The 18469-nt window shown below is 37.6% G+C and overlaps 4 protein-coding genes across 5 annotated transcripts; 2 read left to right on the forward strand and 2 right to left on the reverse strand.

The window, feature by feature from the left end:
* Positions 1–447: 447 nt before the first annotated feature.
* LOC110782233 (zinc finger A20 and AN1 domain-containing stress-associated protein 5-like) lies at positions 448–921 on the reverse strand. Its single transcript, XM_021986352.2, has one exon. It carries the CDS (start codon positions 919–921, stop codon positions 448–450), a length of 474 nt encoding a protein of 157 aa, XP_021842044.2.
* A 1543-nt stretch (positions 922–2464) lies between these two features.
* Positions 2465–8823, reverse strand: LOC110782397 (probable aminotransferase ACS12). Of its 2 annotated transcripts, XR_008929643.1 has the most exons (7): positions 8108–8823; positions 7893–8021; positions 6029–6186; positions 4620–5848; positions 3618–4108; positions 3287–3347; positions 2465–2764 (listed from the first exon to the last, which is right to left on the reverse strand). XR_008929643.1 is itself a non-coding variant. In XM_021986547.2 (4 exons), exons 1-4 carry the CDS (start codon positions 8624–8626, stop codon positions 4996–4998), a joined length of 1659 nt encoding a protein of 552 aa, XP_021842239.2. In that variant the 5' UTR covers positions 8627–8823; the 3' UTR covers positions 4353–4995. The 2 variants fall into 2 exon arrangements, 1 of the variants encoding a protein (XP_021842239.2); XM_021986547.2 differs by lacking the exons at positions 2465–2764; positions 3287–3347; positions 3618–4108 and having other exon boundaries at positions 4353–5848.
* Positions 3288–4891, forward strand: LOC110782234 (uncharacterized). Its single transcript, XM_021986353.2, has 2 exons — positions 3288–4180; positions 4601–4891. The coding sequence occupies exons 1-2, from the start codon at positions 3353–3355 to the stop codon at positions 4703–4705; spliced, it is 933 nt and encodes a 310-aa protein (XP_021842045.2). The 5' UTR covers positions 3288–3352; the 3' UTR covers positions 4706–4891.
* A 1806-nt stretch (positions 8824–10629) lies between the features above and the next one.
* LOC110782398 (probable beta-D-xylosidase 7) lies at positions 10630–18217 on the forward strand. The gene is made up of 6 exons (XM_021986549.2): positions 10630–11206; positions 12812–13111; positions 13953–14122; positions 14245–14342; positions 15567–16289; positions 17200–18217. Exons 1-6 carry the CDS (start codon positions 10712–10714, stop codon positions 17856–17858), a joined length of 2445 nt encoding a protein of 814 aa, XP_021842241.2. The 5' UTR covers positions 10630–10711; the 3' UTR covers positions 17859–18217.
* The last annotated feature ends 252 nt before the right edge of the window (positions 18218–18469 follow it).

An 18469-nucleotide genomic window follows, 5' to 3' on the forward strand; every position in this document is an offset into this window, starting at 1 on the left:
CTGTAATTAATTAGTTAAGCAATAAAACTAATTAGTTAATCACTAAACTAATTAGTTAAGCATTGAAACCAATTAGTTAAAAAATGGAACTAATTAGTACGCTAAGCACTATAACTAATTAGTTAAGCAATAGAATTTAAGCAATCTAGAGGGTCTTTCCAGTAAGGCGGTCTTATACAAAAGTTACCGTTTTCTAAATATCTAATTTTTATAACTTTTACTTGTTGATAATTAAAGATATTAATTATTAAAGTTATATATTGACAATCGTGAAAATCAAAGTATTGCAACTAAACAAAACGGAGGAAGTAGATTGTAGCGCCATACATTAACTAATTAAGAACAATTAACATCATTAATTAAGCTAAATAAAATCAACATACTAAAGTAATTAAGTTGCTAAATCAACATACTAGACTAATACTACAAAGTATAAATCCTGCTAATTCAAAGCATGTAATCAAGTTTAGAAGTCTTGCAATCAGCAGCTTCAGCATACAACGTCTTGGAGAGAGCTTCACGTCCAATTTCCTTATGATCAATGCTACAAGAGTGCTCCTCCGGGTGGCGGTGGGACCCACAATAGACCCCGCCACACCGGCACTCAAATCCGGTTAATCCGACCCGTTTCTTACAAGCACCGCACCGATTGACAGTCTTCTTAACACTAGTCGTAGTACAAGTATTATTACTACTTGCAGCAATGTCATCATGAGAAGAACCAGCTGTTGTTGGCTTGTTGTTGACATCTATATGGGAAGACGATGGTTTGATTTCGGCTTCTATAGCGGATTTCTTGAGGAAATCGCGGTAACACATTGAACACATGTTTCGGGTTGCCGGGTTTCCGTAGAATCCACACCCGTTTGCGCATTTTTGTGCTTGGTCTTGAACGTTATTCATGGCCGTGTTGTTGTTCATCGTCTTTTTAATTCGATCTCGAATCAATATTTAGGTACAAAGTCTAGTATTAGAGCCTAAAGTTGATGGCTTTGTAATATGGATGTGAAGGTGAAGGTGAAGGTGAAGGTGAAGGTGAAGGTGAATGTGAAGGGTGGATTTACCCCTATATTTATATAGGAGTGAAACCTTTTCCAAATCTAAAAAATATTCACCAAATAACATAAGATAAAATTGCTGGTTACCTAATGTTTTTATGTAACTTTTTGAACAAGGAAAGTTTAATAATTGGTTTTTACCATATGTTTTATTATATTCCTTAATGTGGATGGATATAATGTTATTTCCGACAAGGAATAAGTTAAGTTGCCAAAGTTACTAATGAATTCTCTAAACCTACGAAACATACGAGCATACGACTACCTTAATAGATTAGGGCACACTATAGAAATATCTAGAATTGAAGAAAATTATTTTAAATTAAAACTCTTTTAAAATAATGAAGATATTTTCTTTTAGGATTCACCTTATTAGAATCTGTTTACATAAAGTTTTCCTTTATTTGAATCCTCGTAAAATAACTCTTGACGTAGAGTTCTTTCTGCCACAATCATCAATGTAAGACGACACAAAAATAAGGAAAAAATAATAGTAGAATAAAAAGTAAGAGTCCGAAGTATAAACAAATATATATGGGTCAGAATTCGTCCCGAGTTCGCATGTCTTGGGCCTAAATATGACTGGTTAATGTCAAGCCCACTAGTTTTTTTCTCGTGTTGTGAATTTTTTTAAAAGGGCGGGAAAGCCCGGCCCAAGCCCACATGCCTAAGCCTTACTTTACTCAATTTAAAGTGTTTTATTGTGTATTGCCATATCTTAAACACTACCCACGATTTCGTGCTTGGGCTACCAAATACCGTGTAAACGTTTACCATTGGGCATTGGTTCTTTTGGTTAGGTTTCTGTAGGAGTGTAGGGAAATCCCATGAGATCACTGCCTCACTAAACCACTAATTTACTGCAATTACGTGTTCTAAAACATCTCAACCACTCCAAGTTTGAGGAGTTGACCAAAGCCTTTACTCTTTTCCTATGTGATGACATCAAATTTCAAAAGTCAACCACTGAAATTCTACTACAATCCACTGAAAAAGCTAATTTAATTAATTGAAATTAATTTGGTTAAGTTACAATAAAATCCCTCTTACAAGGGACCTAATACAATACACCCTGCCCCTCAAATTAAGAGCCCGACACGAAAAAGCACAGCGCGGCACGAGCACAAAGTTGTTGGTTAGGCTTGCCGCATTTGTTTAGAAAAGCACGACAAGATCCGCTAGATTCAATAAAATTAGGCTTAGACATAACAACAAGGCCCAGCCCGGCCCAACATCAGGCCTATGCCGTAATTTTGAAAACTTCAGCACGGCATGTCACATTTCACAAGTGGGTAGGGCGCATAGGCCCAGCCCAAGCCCATCCCAGCCTATAGCCATCGTAAATGTTACTACGTATTATACTCGTATTATGAAAGGTGACAACTTTTTCCAGACATCCTATGACGTTTAACTAATACTCCGTACTCCGTAATCTATTAGTGCAACACGGACAGAGTCCTTCATAATATGTGTAAACAAAACATGTGTTGACCTATTATTAGCAAAGATACCCAACATTTGGCAGTAATGCACTCTTTAATACGAAAATATAACGGCTGAGTTTCATACCAAATTTTCTTTGACAAAGGGAGTTTCGTATTGATCTGTAACTTATACTTTGCGCTGTCAAAAGATTATTAACAGCAACATGATGAAAAACTGGAAGTGCACCAACCTTTTCGAGTTTCTCCATGTGTCAAAGACTTCTGAAATAGAAGATTCAGGAAGTAAGATAGCATTAACAAAGTGGTGAGAGGATAGAAATTCAGTAGACCAAATCCAATTTGGCAGAATCCCAACCAATTAAGTAGACAGGATCAAAAGGCGGGACGGGTTCGGGACGGGCCGACATAAAAAAACACCCTGTATGTCGGGCCATGCCAAGATTCAGGTCGTTTTTTATGTGCCCAACCCCGTTATTTCAGGCCTAAAATGTCGGGATTCAGACCAAAATTATAACTGAATGTGTAGTTTTACATTGCCCAAAGCCCGTTAAAATTTTAAATTTTGGGTCGGGCCGGGGCTGAAAACCGAGCCTAAAATTCTGCCCAAACCTGCCAGATTTTGGGCCGGGCTCATGTTGATCAGGTCACCAATTAAGCAGAAAAAAAAAAAAAAAAACTAAGTTGGTAATGCTGTTATCATAAGATTATTAGCTTTAATCTCCCCACTAATTCTAATCCACTAAACTATATTTCAACTTCAGTATAAAAGGAAACTTGACATACCCCAAAACATAAGGCACAAGAATCATCATCATCCATTCATCTTCTTGTTTTTCCGCTTCCCCTACAATGGAAGAAGACAAGGAAACCCATGAGAAAAACGAGTGTGGAAAGAAAATCAAGCAACAAATAACAATACCCTTTCTATGGGAAGAAAAACCAGGTGCACCCAAAAAGGATTGGAGGCCAAAGCGCGAGCCCTTTACCCCTTTACCCCTCCCGGAGAAGTATATTGCTTCCATACCCTTCAAATGGGAGGAGAAACCCGGGACTCCACTCCCGAGTTTTGCTCAGAAACTGACTCAAGAAACGGTGCTGGAAAATAGGAGCTTACCTTTACCTCCTGCATACTTTACAAAGTATGATGATGAATGTGAGATTGATGAAGGAGATAGCTTGTATGGTGATGATTATGATGATGATGAACAAGATTGGATGACTGAGTTGGATTTTGAGGCAATGAGTGTCCATTCAGAAGATTCCTTTTGCTCTGCTCCTTCTCTTCTAGCAAATCGCCTCACACCTCTGCGAAATCCGTATATAGAACATCAGAGTAACGGGTGTATGGAGACGGCTCCATTTTCACCAGAAAGTAACACCGGTACAAATAGTTATGTAACTAGTAATACAAGCTTGAGGGGTTCGGCTTTCTTGGCACACATGTTTCCGTTGTATCCACCCAAGTCACGGTTTCTTGAAATAGGAAAGAATCCCGAGGAAACAAGGCTTCCTGAAAAGAAACCTTCTATTTTGGAAGAGCATAAGAAACTCGTGGGTGATGGCAGACGGAGTGGCGTGATCAGAAGGCCATGTACCCTGGGAGAGCTGATAATGCAGAGTCGCAGAAGAAGTTACCGCCGAAAGGCAGTTAATATGAAGAAACAATATCAGCAAAAGGTAAATCTGGTGATTATGAAATCCCATATACAAACTTTTATATAAAGCGGTCTTACACAAAAGACCACCTTGGTGTCATATAAGTTAAGCACTGAAACAATTAGTTAAGCAATGAAACTAATTAGTTAAGCAATGGAACCGGTCTTTTCGGTAAGGCGATTTTACACAAAAGTAGCCAAATCCCATATCTTATTGAATTGTGCATGTCAGAAACAGTATGGTTACAATCTACCAAAGGGAAAACCTTCTAGATTGATATGTTCACAAATGGTTATTAACTACCTCATAAAGAAAATTCCTTAGTTATATACTTCCTCATATACTACAAGATGGACAAAATTGGTTGAATGGTCTTTAAGTTCCTTCATATACACATTAAAAACTCACTACTAATTTACTTGCCTGATTGGAAAATGGCAGGAATTCGCAAAGAACAAACCTCAAGGATGCTTCAACATTGTAGCCAGTGGCGGAGGACTAGTGAAAATGCTGAGGGAGGACTTTTTGACATTAAAAATCTCTTAGAAAGAGCACTTCATGGGTATCAATTTGTGTAGAATACCGTTTTCTCATCATTTGTAGGAGTGAATTATTCAATGTCTTGATATGTGAATTATTCAATGTCTCGATATCTTCACCAATAAAATATCAGAGATCTTTCTGAGTGTATGTATGTTTGGCAAAAGAATATAAATCTGTACATTTTCTCCATTGATCTCCTTTCTTCAACGAGCTTTCCACTACGTGATGCTTATTGACATTGCTGCTAGACGGTTATTTCATATGAAGTCTAAACTACTGAAACTCACGGCACATTATCTGGGTGATTTGCAGCTTGCACAAATTTTCCCAATCCGTGCCATAATCATAGGAATGTCTTTCTCAGCTAATGCAGTGAAACAACACCTAAACCACCCAGGTTCAATGCAATGAAAGGCTGAACCAGGGGTTAAATTCACTTTGCCAACAGTCAGCAACTTATCCCATAAATCAAGCTCTCCTTTTTCATTGTAAGGCTTAACCAATCCACTAAAGTCAGCCCAACAGTATAATCCCCCATCACTCTTCGCGCAAGGTATTCCAAGTTGATCTAAACCAGCAACAAAGGAGTCGTGCACCCTTTTTAGCCTCTTTCTGTTTGTTTCCATGTATTCTTCAATGAACCTTTTATCTGACAGCATTGACACTACCAGACGCTGCGTAGGAGCAGAAATTGAAGAAAACCTAGCTAACTTTTTAGCAGCAGCTAACACATTCTCATTAGAGGTATAGATGGCCCCAACTCTAAACCCTGGAAGTGAAAGATCTTTGGATAGTCCATAAATGATATGAACCCTATTTTTGTCAAGCTCTTCTGATTCGACAATTTCTGCCATGCTCACAAATTCTATATCACCATAGGTTGACCCCGCAAATATTTCATCAGAAATTATGTGAATATTTTTTTCCCTTGCAAAGTCCAAAAGGGTGTATAACGTATCCTTTGAGAGTAAATTGCCTACAGGGTTAGAAGGGTTTGAGAAGAGTATCCCACGAACTTTTAGACCCCGTTTTCTAGCATTATTATACGCTTGATCGAGGGCAGTACTGCTTAATGTGAAGTTGTCAGAGCTGCGACAATGTACGGGTATCAGCTCCACACCTGTACGCACCAAGTCCCTGTCAAAACTGTAGGTTTCCATGTTAGTCTATGAACAAATGTTCTGCTGTCTTTTCGTATTATTGGTGGTGCAATTTTTTATTTTTTTTTATCGTTTAAGTAAAAGGACAAGGATAAGTAAAACTGGTTTTACAAGTGTAGGAAAATTGATTTTCTTTGACACGTCACAAACAAGAAAAGAAACGTACCCAGCATAATATGGTGCTGGAATCAGAAAGGCATTTCCATGGTCTGCCAGGCAGAAGCATAGCATTTCCACTGCAGGAGTAGCACCAGATGTCAATACTAATTGTGACGGATCAAAGGAGACACCCCCCATTACCTTAGACATGAAATCGGCCATTGCCTACAATAGAAAAAGATAATAATCACCATTCAATAATTTCCAAGAGAATAGAATTATATGTGTGAATACAATGACATGGAAGTAACCATATGACTATATGAGAGCCACAAGTCTTTTCAACAGAACCATTTTGGGGAAGGGGTGATGCAAAGATCACTACATTAATTCACTAATTATCCGTTTTCCATGGCTAATATTCAGTAATGCGTGCACCTTAAGTTTGAGAAGGTAAGAAGGAAATACTGAGTTGAATATCTACTGTAAAAGCAGAACCCATCCCACCAATATACACAACATATAAGGGTTTATCAGAAAGCCTAAAACTCCTGCACCTGCAAATAATTAGAAACACAACACGCCTACTTTTCGTGATTCAACTTTCTCTAGTATAACACTAGTGTTCAGGCACAATTTAGATGAAAAAATGGGACAATCTTTTACCAATCATTTAATCCTGTTTCCAGACTCCCTGGAATTGTACCAAAGCTAAACAAATATGTTTTAAGAGCACGTACCACTGTACCAGCTATTCTAGCATAAAACCACACAACTCCGAAGAAGGATTAATACGATAGTACTGATACCAACAACCTCCCATGCCCAATGGTGTAGCACCTCCACCAAACATGTTTTCTTTTGGTTTAGACAACTACAAACAGAAAGTTTCCAAAAAAACTGAATTGTCTAGTGACTCCATAATACCTCTATTCACTTACAAAGATAAATCCTCACCACACTTGATCCTGATTTGGTTCACTTGCTAAACATTGAGGCTGAACGATTACATAATGAGGAATTGCGGAGAGGGTGTGAATTACCTGTGTTAAGTAGATTTACCATAACAAAAATGAATATTATACGGTACCTAGTGGCTAATCCATCAAAATTTAAGAATCCAATAATTAATTTAGCAAATTAAATGTCACATTCCGACTTCGACTCTAAATACTGAACATGTTGCATCCTAGACAACTAGGTTAGAAATGAATATTACCAGTTAAAGAGCCAATAAATATCCAGAATTGAGGAATTGGTTCTTTTGCTCAAGTAACCCATCTTGGCAAGTACAGCTATGTCTCAAGCTCTGCAAAAAAAGACTCTTCATTCAATATCACTTCCTGGTGTCAATATAAGGTAGCTCGGGTCATTTTCCTAAAATTTACTCGGTAAGTTTTCTAATCATAACTTCATGAAGCACACTAGTTTAAGAAAAAAATCTCAAGTGCTTGTTGTGTCGATCCAACAACGGATAAGATTATATCATCTTGTTTAAGTAATCACTCAATCTCCAATGTCACACACTCACAAGTCACACCTATCTTTTTCAGCTTTGACAAGTTCAACTATCCCAAAATGCAATCACTCTTACACCCAAGAAACGTACGGTACACGAATCCGAAACCAACCAACGTGCTAACTTTTACCTAGAAACAATCTATTCCAAACTACTCAGCATGGAAAGGTCTCAAACAAAAGCCACTACATGTCTACATCCAAATTTTCCATTTCTAGTGTAATAATAGATGCATCATTTCATTCAATTAAAACTCGAAAAGGTTATCCTACATTGCAAAAGCACCAACAATAACTGGGGTTTTCTAACACCTAATCATCATCAAAAGCAGCAAATAAATAGTATTACAACATTCTACTTTAACCAGAAAAATAAATAAATAAAATCATTGCTCCAAAATTTTAAAAATTACCATTTTCAATTCCATCAACCCATCAAATGGCTGGTAAGTAGCAATCCCATTGATGCCCAATTCACCACCATTTATCATCGAACCATCCCAATTCTCTGTTACCCATTTCTCGATCAAATCCAATGACAACTAAAACCCCACCAAAAACAAAAACAATTAGCATCCAATTAGAAAATTAAATTCAATCTTTATCCCAAAAAAACGGAAAAACTCACCAAATTCTCAGCCAAACCAAGCTGAATAATTCCATTGGGATTATCAACTTCATGATAAGCATCTTCCCGAGCCCTATCAAGGCCCAGATAGTAAGGAGAATCATTGGGTTTCGCAAGCGCAGAAGCCCGAGAAGAAATGCGGGCGGGCCCAAGAGAGCAGCGAGAAGAAGACAAACTGGGTCGAGAAGAAGACCGATGAAGCTCGACATTGGAGGTGGTAGGAGAGAGAATTGGAGGAGATGAAGGAGGAGGGAGATTGTTGTTGTTGTTGTTGTTGCGATTCTTCTTGAGGTAAAGCTGGAAGAAGTAGAAGAGGGCACAAGGTATAATTGACCCTAGAATAAGGCCACCCCTACCTTGAACAACCCCTTGTAAGGGGACAATTAGCCTCATTGCAGGGGGTTTAGGGGCACCTGAGAAAGCTGTGTCCTTAATTTTGTGGGGTTTGTTGTTGAAGATGAAGGTGGTGTTCTTGGGTTGAGGGGAAATGGAGGAGAGAGAGTGGAGTGATGAGGTCATGTAAAACCAGAGATGGGAGATTGGATTTTGAGATTTGTGAGGTGGGAGAAGGAGAATAACTTGTGAAGGGAAGAGATTTTGATTTTTGATTTTTGATTTTGGGGAAATTTTGAGTTATTTTAGGTGGAATCTTTTTTGTTTTTGTAAGTTTTTGTTTTATGTGCTTTTTCATGTTATGACTTCATGAAGGGTGGAGCTTTTAACTTCTAGAAGTATATTTTTGAATTTTAGGGTGGATTTTGTTGGTGTGAGTTAGACCTGATTAAAAGGCGGGACGGGATGAGACATAACAAATCAGTCCGTATGTTGGGTCGGGCTAAGATCTGGGTCGGTTTTTTGTGCTCATATCCGCTATTTTGGGCCTAAAATGTCGGGCTTTTCCGGCCATATAACTAAAAGTGTAGTTTTACGTTGTGAAGAGGTAGGGCCCGAAATCGGGCCTAAATTTTTTGCCAAAACCCGCCAAATTCTGGGCCGGCGGGTCGGACTCATGTTGATCATGTCTATTGTGAGTTTAAACTAGCAAGGGCGATAATTCAGGTTAATGGGCTGGTTTTAAGGTTGATTTTGGATTGTGCCTAAAAATATTAGAAATATTGTAAAACTTAATATTATGGAGTATTTCAAAATGTGATAAGAGGGTGAACTAGGGTTGAATTCATGTTGTTTAAGTTCGGTTCGGTTCAGGTTCGAATTTCTCTTATTAATTTCAAACTCCAGGTCAAGTTTGGGTCGGGATGATAGATCGTGTCGGATCAGATATTGTCTGTCCTAGTTTAAAGTAATTAGGGTGCTAAACCTTTAAGTTGAGCCAGAATAATGGGGAGGCTCAACTAGCTAGTTATCATAAGCTCAAGCTCGAACCCGAAAGTTCGCTAAGAAAATGAATTTACAACATAAAATGATATACAGGGTAGTTTGTTTACAACATGTTTTATGTAATAATTCTCACAGAAACCTAATTTCATAATATAGTACTTTCTCATAAGTTTTCCTTTATTAAATACTTCAATGATCATTTCCGAACAAGTAAACAACCTTATTAATATCATAAAATAAATGTGTATATTAACATATTATCATAGTCATGCTCGTAAAATATTAAACCATACATCATGCTATAACCACACAAGTCATATTATATTTTATTTTTATTTTTATTTTATATGGAGAGAAAACTAGGTTAGGCCCTCGAAGTAGGCCAACTTAAGACATCCTTTCGGATGATGAGGGAAAGGGGAGGAGCAAAGGAAGAGAATCAATAACGGAGATCTGGAGTAGTATGCCCCTGATTCGCCATAAAGTCCGCCGCTTTACAAGACATATTATATAGTTTATAACTAAAATAAATTTTGATAAGTTCAGATAAGTTCATTTCCGATAAATTCGAGAAAAATAAGTGAAAGTCAGTTGAATAGAACACAATAAATTGTATCCAAATGTCAATAAATTGATAATCCACTATAGTCTTGCTTGGTTGATTGTTCTATAAAAAAGCATTTCAAATTTTCACGGTCTCCACTTGTTTACTTATTAAAATGACATGGTCTCCACTTGTTTACTTATTAAAATATTTACCCAACCCCACTTGCTTTATTATTTTATTTCATTTAATTCTTCTTCTTAATATCCGTGTCCGACCAAATATATCTCTTAAACAAATATGGAGGGAGTATCTCCTATCCATTTATACTTCCTATATTGGGCATGCAAGTGGATACGAAGCGGGCGGAAAAACTTCCATATTTGCACTTCCATACCCACTACTAGAGATGGTTGTGGGCCGGGCCGACCCGAAGCCCGACCCGGCACGAAAAAAGCACGGCTCGGCACAGGGCACGAAGTCAGTTGGAAAAAGGTTAATCAAGTAGTATAGTTTATAACTAAAATAAATTTTGATAAGTTCAGATAAGTTCATTTCCGATAAATTCGAGAAAAATAAGTGAAAGTCAGTTGAATAGAACACAATAAATTGTATCCAAATGTCAATAAATTGATAATCCACTATAGTCTTGCTTGGTTGATTGTTCTATAAAAAAGCATTTCAAATTTTCACTACTCTCTAGTTAGCACTTAGCACCAAGCATGGGTGCCCAAAAATGTGAAAGAGCTACTCATCTCCCCACCACCATCATCATATGCCTTATCTTTACAACAATCCTTCAACTCGGCCTAGTCAACTCAGTCATCCCACCACCACCACCACCACCACAACCACCACTCTTCGCCTGTGACTCAGCAAACCCACACACAAAATCTTACCCATTTTGTAACCCCCAATTGCCCATCAATAAACGGGTCAAGGACCTTGTGAGTCGGCTCACCTTAGACGAGAAGATATCTCAACTCACCAACTCGGCCCCACCGATTCCACGACTCGGTGTCCCCGCTTACGAGTGGTGGTCGGAGTCGCTTCATGGGGTGTCGAGACACGGCCGTGGGTACCGGTTCAATGGAACTTTTGCTAAAGATGGGTCGGTTTTGAATGGAACCGCAACGGTTAAGGCTGCAACCATGTTTCCTCAGATTATTCTTACTGCTTCTTCGTTTGATTCGCAGCTTTGGTACCGCATTGCTAAGGTGAGTCACTGAGTCATCACTCACTAACTCGGGTCTAGCTTGTGGGGGTGGGTGGGTGCTGCATTGTTCTGTTATGGATAGTGATGTTATCATTATTGTTTGACAAGATTTTTTCATTATTTTATTTATTACTCCCTCTGTTCCCGGAATCATCGTAACGTTTTGACCGGACACGATTGCCAATGCACAACTTTAACCATAAATATCTTTAATCAATTTTATATTTTAAAAACTTATAAAATTTTAAAAATATATATTAAGATTGTAAATAATATATTATACGGAGTATGCTGACAATTGTTTTCATATACTGTAATAAAATAGGGTCAAATTAAATTATGTGAATAGTGTAAAAGTCAATCAGTTGTGAGTATTTCGGGATAGAGCTTGAGTATATGAAAAAGAGGAAATGTTTTATAATTTTGGAGTATGGAATCATTCGAAACAGCTCAAACTGAATGACCCGACCCGAAACAGCCGGATACGGAAATAGTTACTCGGACTTGGGTATTAGTGATTTAGTGCCGGACAGAGGTACGTGTCTAGGAGCCCGACTCGGTTAAATTGTGAAATTAAATTTTTCATGATTTTAGTTCAAAATAAAGTGTCGGAGTGTCCATATCTAATCCAAGTCCTAGAATAAGGAAGGACACGAGTAATCGAGGTAAAAGGAAGAGTATGAGTAAAAATGGCAACGGGTCGGGCCGCCCTAGGGTACAGCATGACCCAGCACGAAAAATGCACTGCCCGAGCACGAAATCGTGGGTCGTGAGCTGGGCTTGGACCATGGTTTTTTGGAAAAAATATGACAAGGCACGACATGACACGGTCCGTTCCAGGCACGACCCAAGCCCACGTGCCGAGCTAGACCAAGTTCCTTATGCATCAAAAAAAGATGTACTATTGCGTTACTCTTGATACCATTTTTGTTCAAATTTAGTTGTCACATTACTAGTTCAAATTACACTATCAACGTGACTATTAATTCTGGATGGAAGGAATATATAAGTGGGTCTATTTGTCAATAACTAGACTTTTCACTTATTCACTACAAGAGACTGAGAGAGGCTTCTCAAAAGTCAAAACCATTCATCATGTCATAGATTCAAGTATAGAACTTATTCAACTAAATGCTAGGTGATGTAGAACATCTTGGTTGTATGTTCATCATCATTCTTTGGAAAATGTATGTGATTTTTTGGGACAAATGAAGGCAATTGCAACTGAAGCAAGGGCAATGTACAATGTATGAGCAAAGACTTTACATTTTAGGCACCAAACATAAACATATTGTGTTACTCTTGATAGAACTTTTGTTCCGATTTAGTTGTCACATTACTAGTTCAAATTACATTATCAACGTGACTATTAATTCCGGACAGAAGGAATATATAAGTGAGACTATTTGTCAATAACTAGAGTTTTCACTTATTCCCTACAAGAAAAGCTTCTCAAAACCATACATCATGTGATAGATTCAACTCAAGTATACAACTTATTCAACAAAATGTTAGGTGATGTAAAACATCTTGGTTATATGATCATCAATTCAATCATTCTCTGAAAAAATGCAAGTGATTTTTTATTTATTTTTTTTGAATGAAGGCAATTGCAACTGAAGCAAGGGCAATGTACAATGTAGGACAAGGCAAAGGCTTAACATTTTGGGCACCGAACATAAACATATTTAGAGATCCAAGGTGGGGAAGAGGGCAGGAAACCCCTGGTGAAGACCCATTGCTGACTTCTACTTATGGAGTGTCCTATGTCAGAGGACTTCAAGGGTATACCTTCCATGGGGATAAGATATCAGACCGTCTTCAAGCTTCCGCCTGCTGTAAACACTTCACAGCTCATGACTTGGATAATTGGCACGGGATAACTCGTTTTACTTTCGATGCTGAAGTAAGAAACATGTTCAGTTATTGATTCTTTGTTTCTTTTCTGGGTTTTCCTGTTTTTTTTTCTGGTTTTTCCTGGTTTTTCTGGTTTTTTTCCTGGTTTGTCTTGCTTTTTTGTTGCATTGAGGTTGGTTCTTAGGCTCATGACTTAGATAATTGGCACGGGATCACTCGTTATTGCTGAAGTAAGAAACATATTCACTCATCTACTCTTTTTTTTTTTTTTTTTTTTTTTTCTGGTTTTTCCTGGTTTTTTGTTGCATTGAGGTTGCCTTGGCATGGGATCACTCGTTATACTTTCGATGCTGAAGTAAACATATTCACTCATTGACTCTTTGTTCTAGACCCGATCATCATGAGCCCTGCCCGAAAAATAGCCGGTTTTGGGCAGAATTTTTAGGCCCGATTTATTTATTTTTTTTGGTGGGTTTTGGGCAATTCAAAATTGCTATTTAGTTATAAATTTGCCCCGCCCCGAAATGGCGGGTTTTGGACAGAATTTTCGGCTCGAAGTTTGGTCAGGCCCGTCATAGTGTGCAGAAATTTTTAGTCATGGCCTGGCCGGAACCCGGCCCGGCCCACAATTTGATCAGGTCTACTTTGTTCTGATTTTCCTGTTTTTTTTGTTGCATTGAGGTTGGTTCTTAAGCTTGATAGCCCAACATGTTTTTTGAGTTCTCTGGCTGTGATCCATGGTCCATTCTAGATGGTTTGTGGCGCCAGTTAACTCTTAGTTGTAAATGGGTGTTTGGATTTCAATAAAATTCTTACTTGCTTACCCAAAAAACAAAAAAATATCTGCATCTCATTCTTTCAATCTGTTTTTGTGGTGTGTTTTTTGTAAGGTGTCTAAGCAAGATTTGGCAGACACATTCCAACCCCCGTTCCAGAGTTGTGTAGAACAAGGTCATGCCAGCTCGATAATGTGTGCGTATAATCGTGTGAATGGAATCCCTAGTTGTGCACATCAAGATTTCCTAACAGATACAGCAAGAGGAAAATGGCATTTTGATGGGTAGATACATGTATATCAGTATTTTTTTCCCTTTTCGCAATAGAAATTGTTGTTTTTTTGTTACTATTCTAAATGGTGGCTCCATTTTTGACAGTTTTCGAAATTTCTTTTTTTTATCTTAGGTACATAGTCTCAGACTGTAATGCAGTTCCTATAATTTATGAACCACAGAAATATGCTAAAACACCAGAAGATGCAGTTGCTGCTGTTCTTAGTGCAGGTAAACCTAAAGCTAATGACTCTTCATTTTCTCCGTCTTTTTAGGAATTTTATCATCTTATTTAAATAAGTTTCGTGAAGGTAAGTTCCAATATGTTCAGATAAGGGATACCCTAGCTACATAGTATCAGAAAGTTCAGATAAATGTTCTTCTAGTGATAAAACATATGGTCTTAAGGTAACGTTTGGTTGACTGTAGGAAGTAAAAGTTCTAAGGAGTAAGATTTTCCCATGTATTCAGATTTCCTAGGAAGTAAGAAATATTGTTTGGTTGGTTGAATATGAGAATTAACTTCCCATTGGAAGTTTCACTTACCTAGGGGGAATTAGGTAAGCAACTTTCTCCATTTTGTGGGAAATGGAAGTTCCTAAGAAGTGTAACTTTCCACATTTTTGCAAACCAAACAACACCACAACCTTCAACTCCCTAGGAAGTTGCACTTCTTATGGTGTCTTTCATGTCAACCAAAGAACACCTAAAAAAAATGCAGTCCAATATTTCATCCTGTTTTGCTGTCATTGAGATCCTTCGTTTTTCCACTGCAATATGTGTTGAATATGGATAATCCCTACACGGCGACACTTGCCTGTAATTGAGGTTTGAAAGAAAATGGGGGAAACTGATTTAGGCACACTATTGATTTTGGCACATCCCTTGTGAGTAGAGTACGGAAAACTATGTTTCACATTGGTGTGCCAAAATCATTTCCTGAAAATGGGAGGTAACTGAGTATAATAACCTGAAATGCTTACCATCTGTGTTACTTCGACACTCCTCTTTTGGGCTCATACCCGTGTCGACCCGACACGACACTGATCCGGGTATGGAATCCGTACCGGATCCTTGTCCAGTCAGTCAGACATGGCTGGTCAGCCCCTGCTTTAAGAAAATTTTCAATCTAGTTTTAATTAACGCTAGATCTGTTAATTAGGAATAATATTCACTTTGTTTTTTGTTTAAAGCATGGGGCTGCATTCAGAAAACTTATTCAATTCTTTTTTCAAAAGAAATTAATTCTTATTTTCTTTTTCTTTAATTTATTATTTTTTCTAGTAACTTTTTTCCATATCCCCATACCCGTGTCTAAAATTATGACAGGGTCCCCGTGTCTTGAAATTTTAACTTCACCGGGTCCGACACTCGGATCCATACCCGTGTCCGACACCCGTACCCGAGTCCGAGTAACATAGCTTACCATTTTCTGTGGTGTTGGTGTGATAACAGGGATGGATTTGGAATGTGGACCTTACACACAAACGTATACCAAATCAGCAATTAATCAGAAAAAAGTTACAGAAAAACAAATAGACCGAGCACTAAAAAACTCGTTCTCTGTTCGAATGAGGTTAGGACTTTTCGATGGTGATCCAAGGATAAACGGGTCATTTGGAAAGATAGGTCCAGAACAAGTCTGTTCAGAAGAGCATCAGAATCTTGCACTTGAAGCTGCCCAAAACAGCATTGTACTTCTTAAAAACAATAACAATCTCCTTCCACTATCAAAATCCAAAACCAATTCAACACTTGCTGTAATAGGCCCAAATGCTGATTCCCTTGAAGTTCTTCTTGGTAACTATGAAGGTTTTCCCTGCAAAAGTACAACAATTCTCCAAGCATTGCAAAGTTATGTTGAAATGGGTACAATAAAGTATCATTCAGGGTGCAATGCAGTTGAATGTTCATCTGTTGAAGTTGAACAAGTGGTGGAAATTGCTAAAGAGGTTGATTATGTTGTTATGGTGATGGGTTTGGATCAAACTCAGGAACGAGAGAAGCTTGATCGTGTTGATCTTGTTCTTCCTGGTATGCAGCAAAGTCTTATAGCAAGTGTTGCAGAAGCTGCAAAGAAGCCGATTGTGTTAGTTCTTCTTTGTGGTGGCCCTGTTGATGTCTCTCTCAGTAGGGATGACAACAAAGTTGGAAGCATTTTGTGGGCTGGTTATCCAGGTGAAGTTTTCGTTGAACTTTCTTTACATATTTTTTTATTTTTTTCCCTTAAAGCTTTTTCTATCCTTTTCATTAGTTTCCCCCACAAAATCTTTTTTTCCCTCTCCGTCTTTTCTTGGCTCCCTTGTATATGATACTAGATTATATCCCGTGCAAGCATTGATATTCTAAACTTATTATTTGACCGTATTTTTAGTAAATTATTTAATAATTTATTCCCTAAAGCTAATACATAATTACTAAATCTTGAACATAGTAATTTAATCATCTAATATGAAAATTTCGTCCTACTACGTACGAAGTATTACATACTTCGTATTTTATATACAACAACAAAGCCTTAGTCCCAATTGTAAGGTGATTAAAATATTGAGTAAATATTTTACATTATTGATATACCGATTTGGCTAAAGTATTTCAAAAACAATTTTGATCAAATTATTATTACGTGGTATCTATTATTGTCATATTCTGTAATTCAAATATTTTTTTCCATACATAAACCATTTATTAGAACATAATAAAAAAATAAAAAATAAAAATAAAATAAATATATTTTTTAGTGGGAAAAAATTGCATCAGGAAGTGACATGTGTGTATGTTTTAGTATAATGTAATTTTCAAATGTACTTATTTTATTTATCTGTCCTTATTATTTTTTTTCGTTTTTAACTTTACTTACTTTTTTTTTCTTATCCCTTATATTATTTTTCTTTAATTTTTATTTAATTTTTGTTTTCCCCTTGTTTTACTTTCATTAATTTCACTTTATCCCTCTTCCTTGTTTATTCTTTTAACTTCCCGCTTCTTTCACAATGACGATCTCCTATGTCGATTCATGTTAGCCCACCCCAAATCATTCTGGGACTAAGGATTTGTTGTTGTTGTTGTTGTTGTTGTTGTTATCCAGGTGAAGCCGGGGGACTTGCCCTTGCAAAAATCATCTTTGGTGATCATAACCCAGGTGGAAAACTTCCTATAACATGGTACCCTCAAGATTTTACTGAAGTACCAATGACAGATATGAGAATGAGACCAAACAAATCATCTGGCTATCCTGGACGAACATACCGGTTTTACCAGGGCAAGAAGGTTTATGAATTCGGCTATGGTTTAAGCTACTCGAACTATTCTTACAAGTTTACTTCAGTTACTAGAGATAAATTCAGCTTGAATCAGGAGTTTACTTCAGTTTCTAGAGATAAAATCAGCTTGAATCAGGAATCAGATGTAAACCAGTTTCTGGTTTCACAGTTGGGTACACAATTCTGTGACAAACAGAAGTTTTCAGCAGTTGTCAGAGTGAAAAATACTGGTAAAATTGCAGGAAAACATCCTGTTTTACTTTTTGTGAGGACTGATTTGCAGAATGATGAAACTCCCATGAAACAGTTGATTGGGTTTGAGAGTGTGAACTTGAATGCAGAACAGGAAAGTGAAGTAGAGTTTTCTGTGAGTCCGTGTGAGCACCTAAGTAAGGCTAACAAAGACGGGGAAATGGTGATCGACAATGGCGTGTATTTCCTGGTTGTAGGAGAAGAAGCTTACCAGATCAATGTCGCGGCATAATTAAGCTTAGTAAAACACGGTTGCTGCTGCATAATTGCATATTTATCAGTGCTTTATTCTTAGTAAAACACGGTTGCTGCTGCATAACTCGCCCGACCCGCCTTTTAATCAGGTCTACCCAAAGCCGGTACATTTGGTACGGTCTTTTCGAGCCAAAACAAGTTTTTTGGCTGGGGTTGGTCGAAGTTGCCCAAATACGCATTTTTTGCTGTTGCATAATTGCATATTTATCAGTGCTTTTTTTTTGTGTTAGTTTTTAACTGTTCATCTGTTAGTTCAGACTTCAGAGTGTAATAATACTACAGATACCAGAGCAATAAGATTTGTCTAGAGAACTAATGTCAATATTTTAGGCATCATATGTAATATGTGTCTAATCTTGTGTACCTATACTCCATGGGACTCTTCTGTATATAGTTTGCTCGGAAAAAATTCACTAGATCAGCCGGAAAAGATGCATTTACCTTCTTGTAAGTAAATGAATATCGAGTCGGCTGAGACGGGGCGGGACGGGCCGGTTTGGGTTTCATGACGATATTTAAACGAGTTAGCTCATGCCAAACCACTTGTTTAGTGTCGGGCTAGGAAATAAATTTCGAAACGACAGCCCA

This window comes from Spinacia oleracea, chromosome 3 (assembly GCF_020520425.1).
Source record: "Spinacia oleracea cultivar Varoflay chromosome 3, BTI_SOV_V1, whole genome shotgun sequence".
Lineage (NCBI taxonomy): Eukaryota > Viridiplantae > Streptophyta > Magnoliopsida > Caryophyllales > Amaranthaceae > Spinacia > Spinacia oleracea.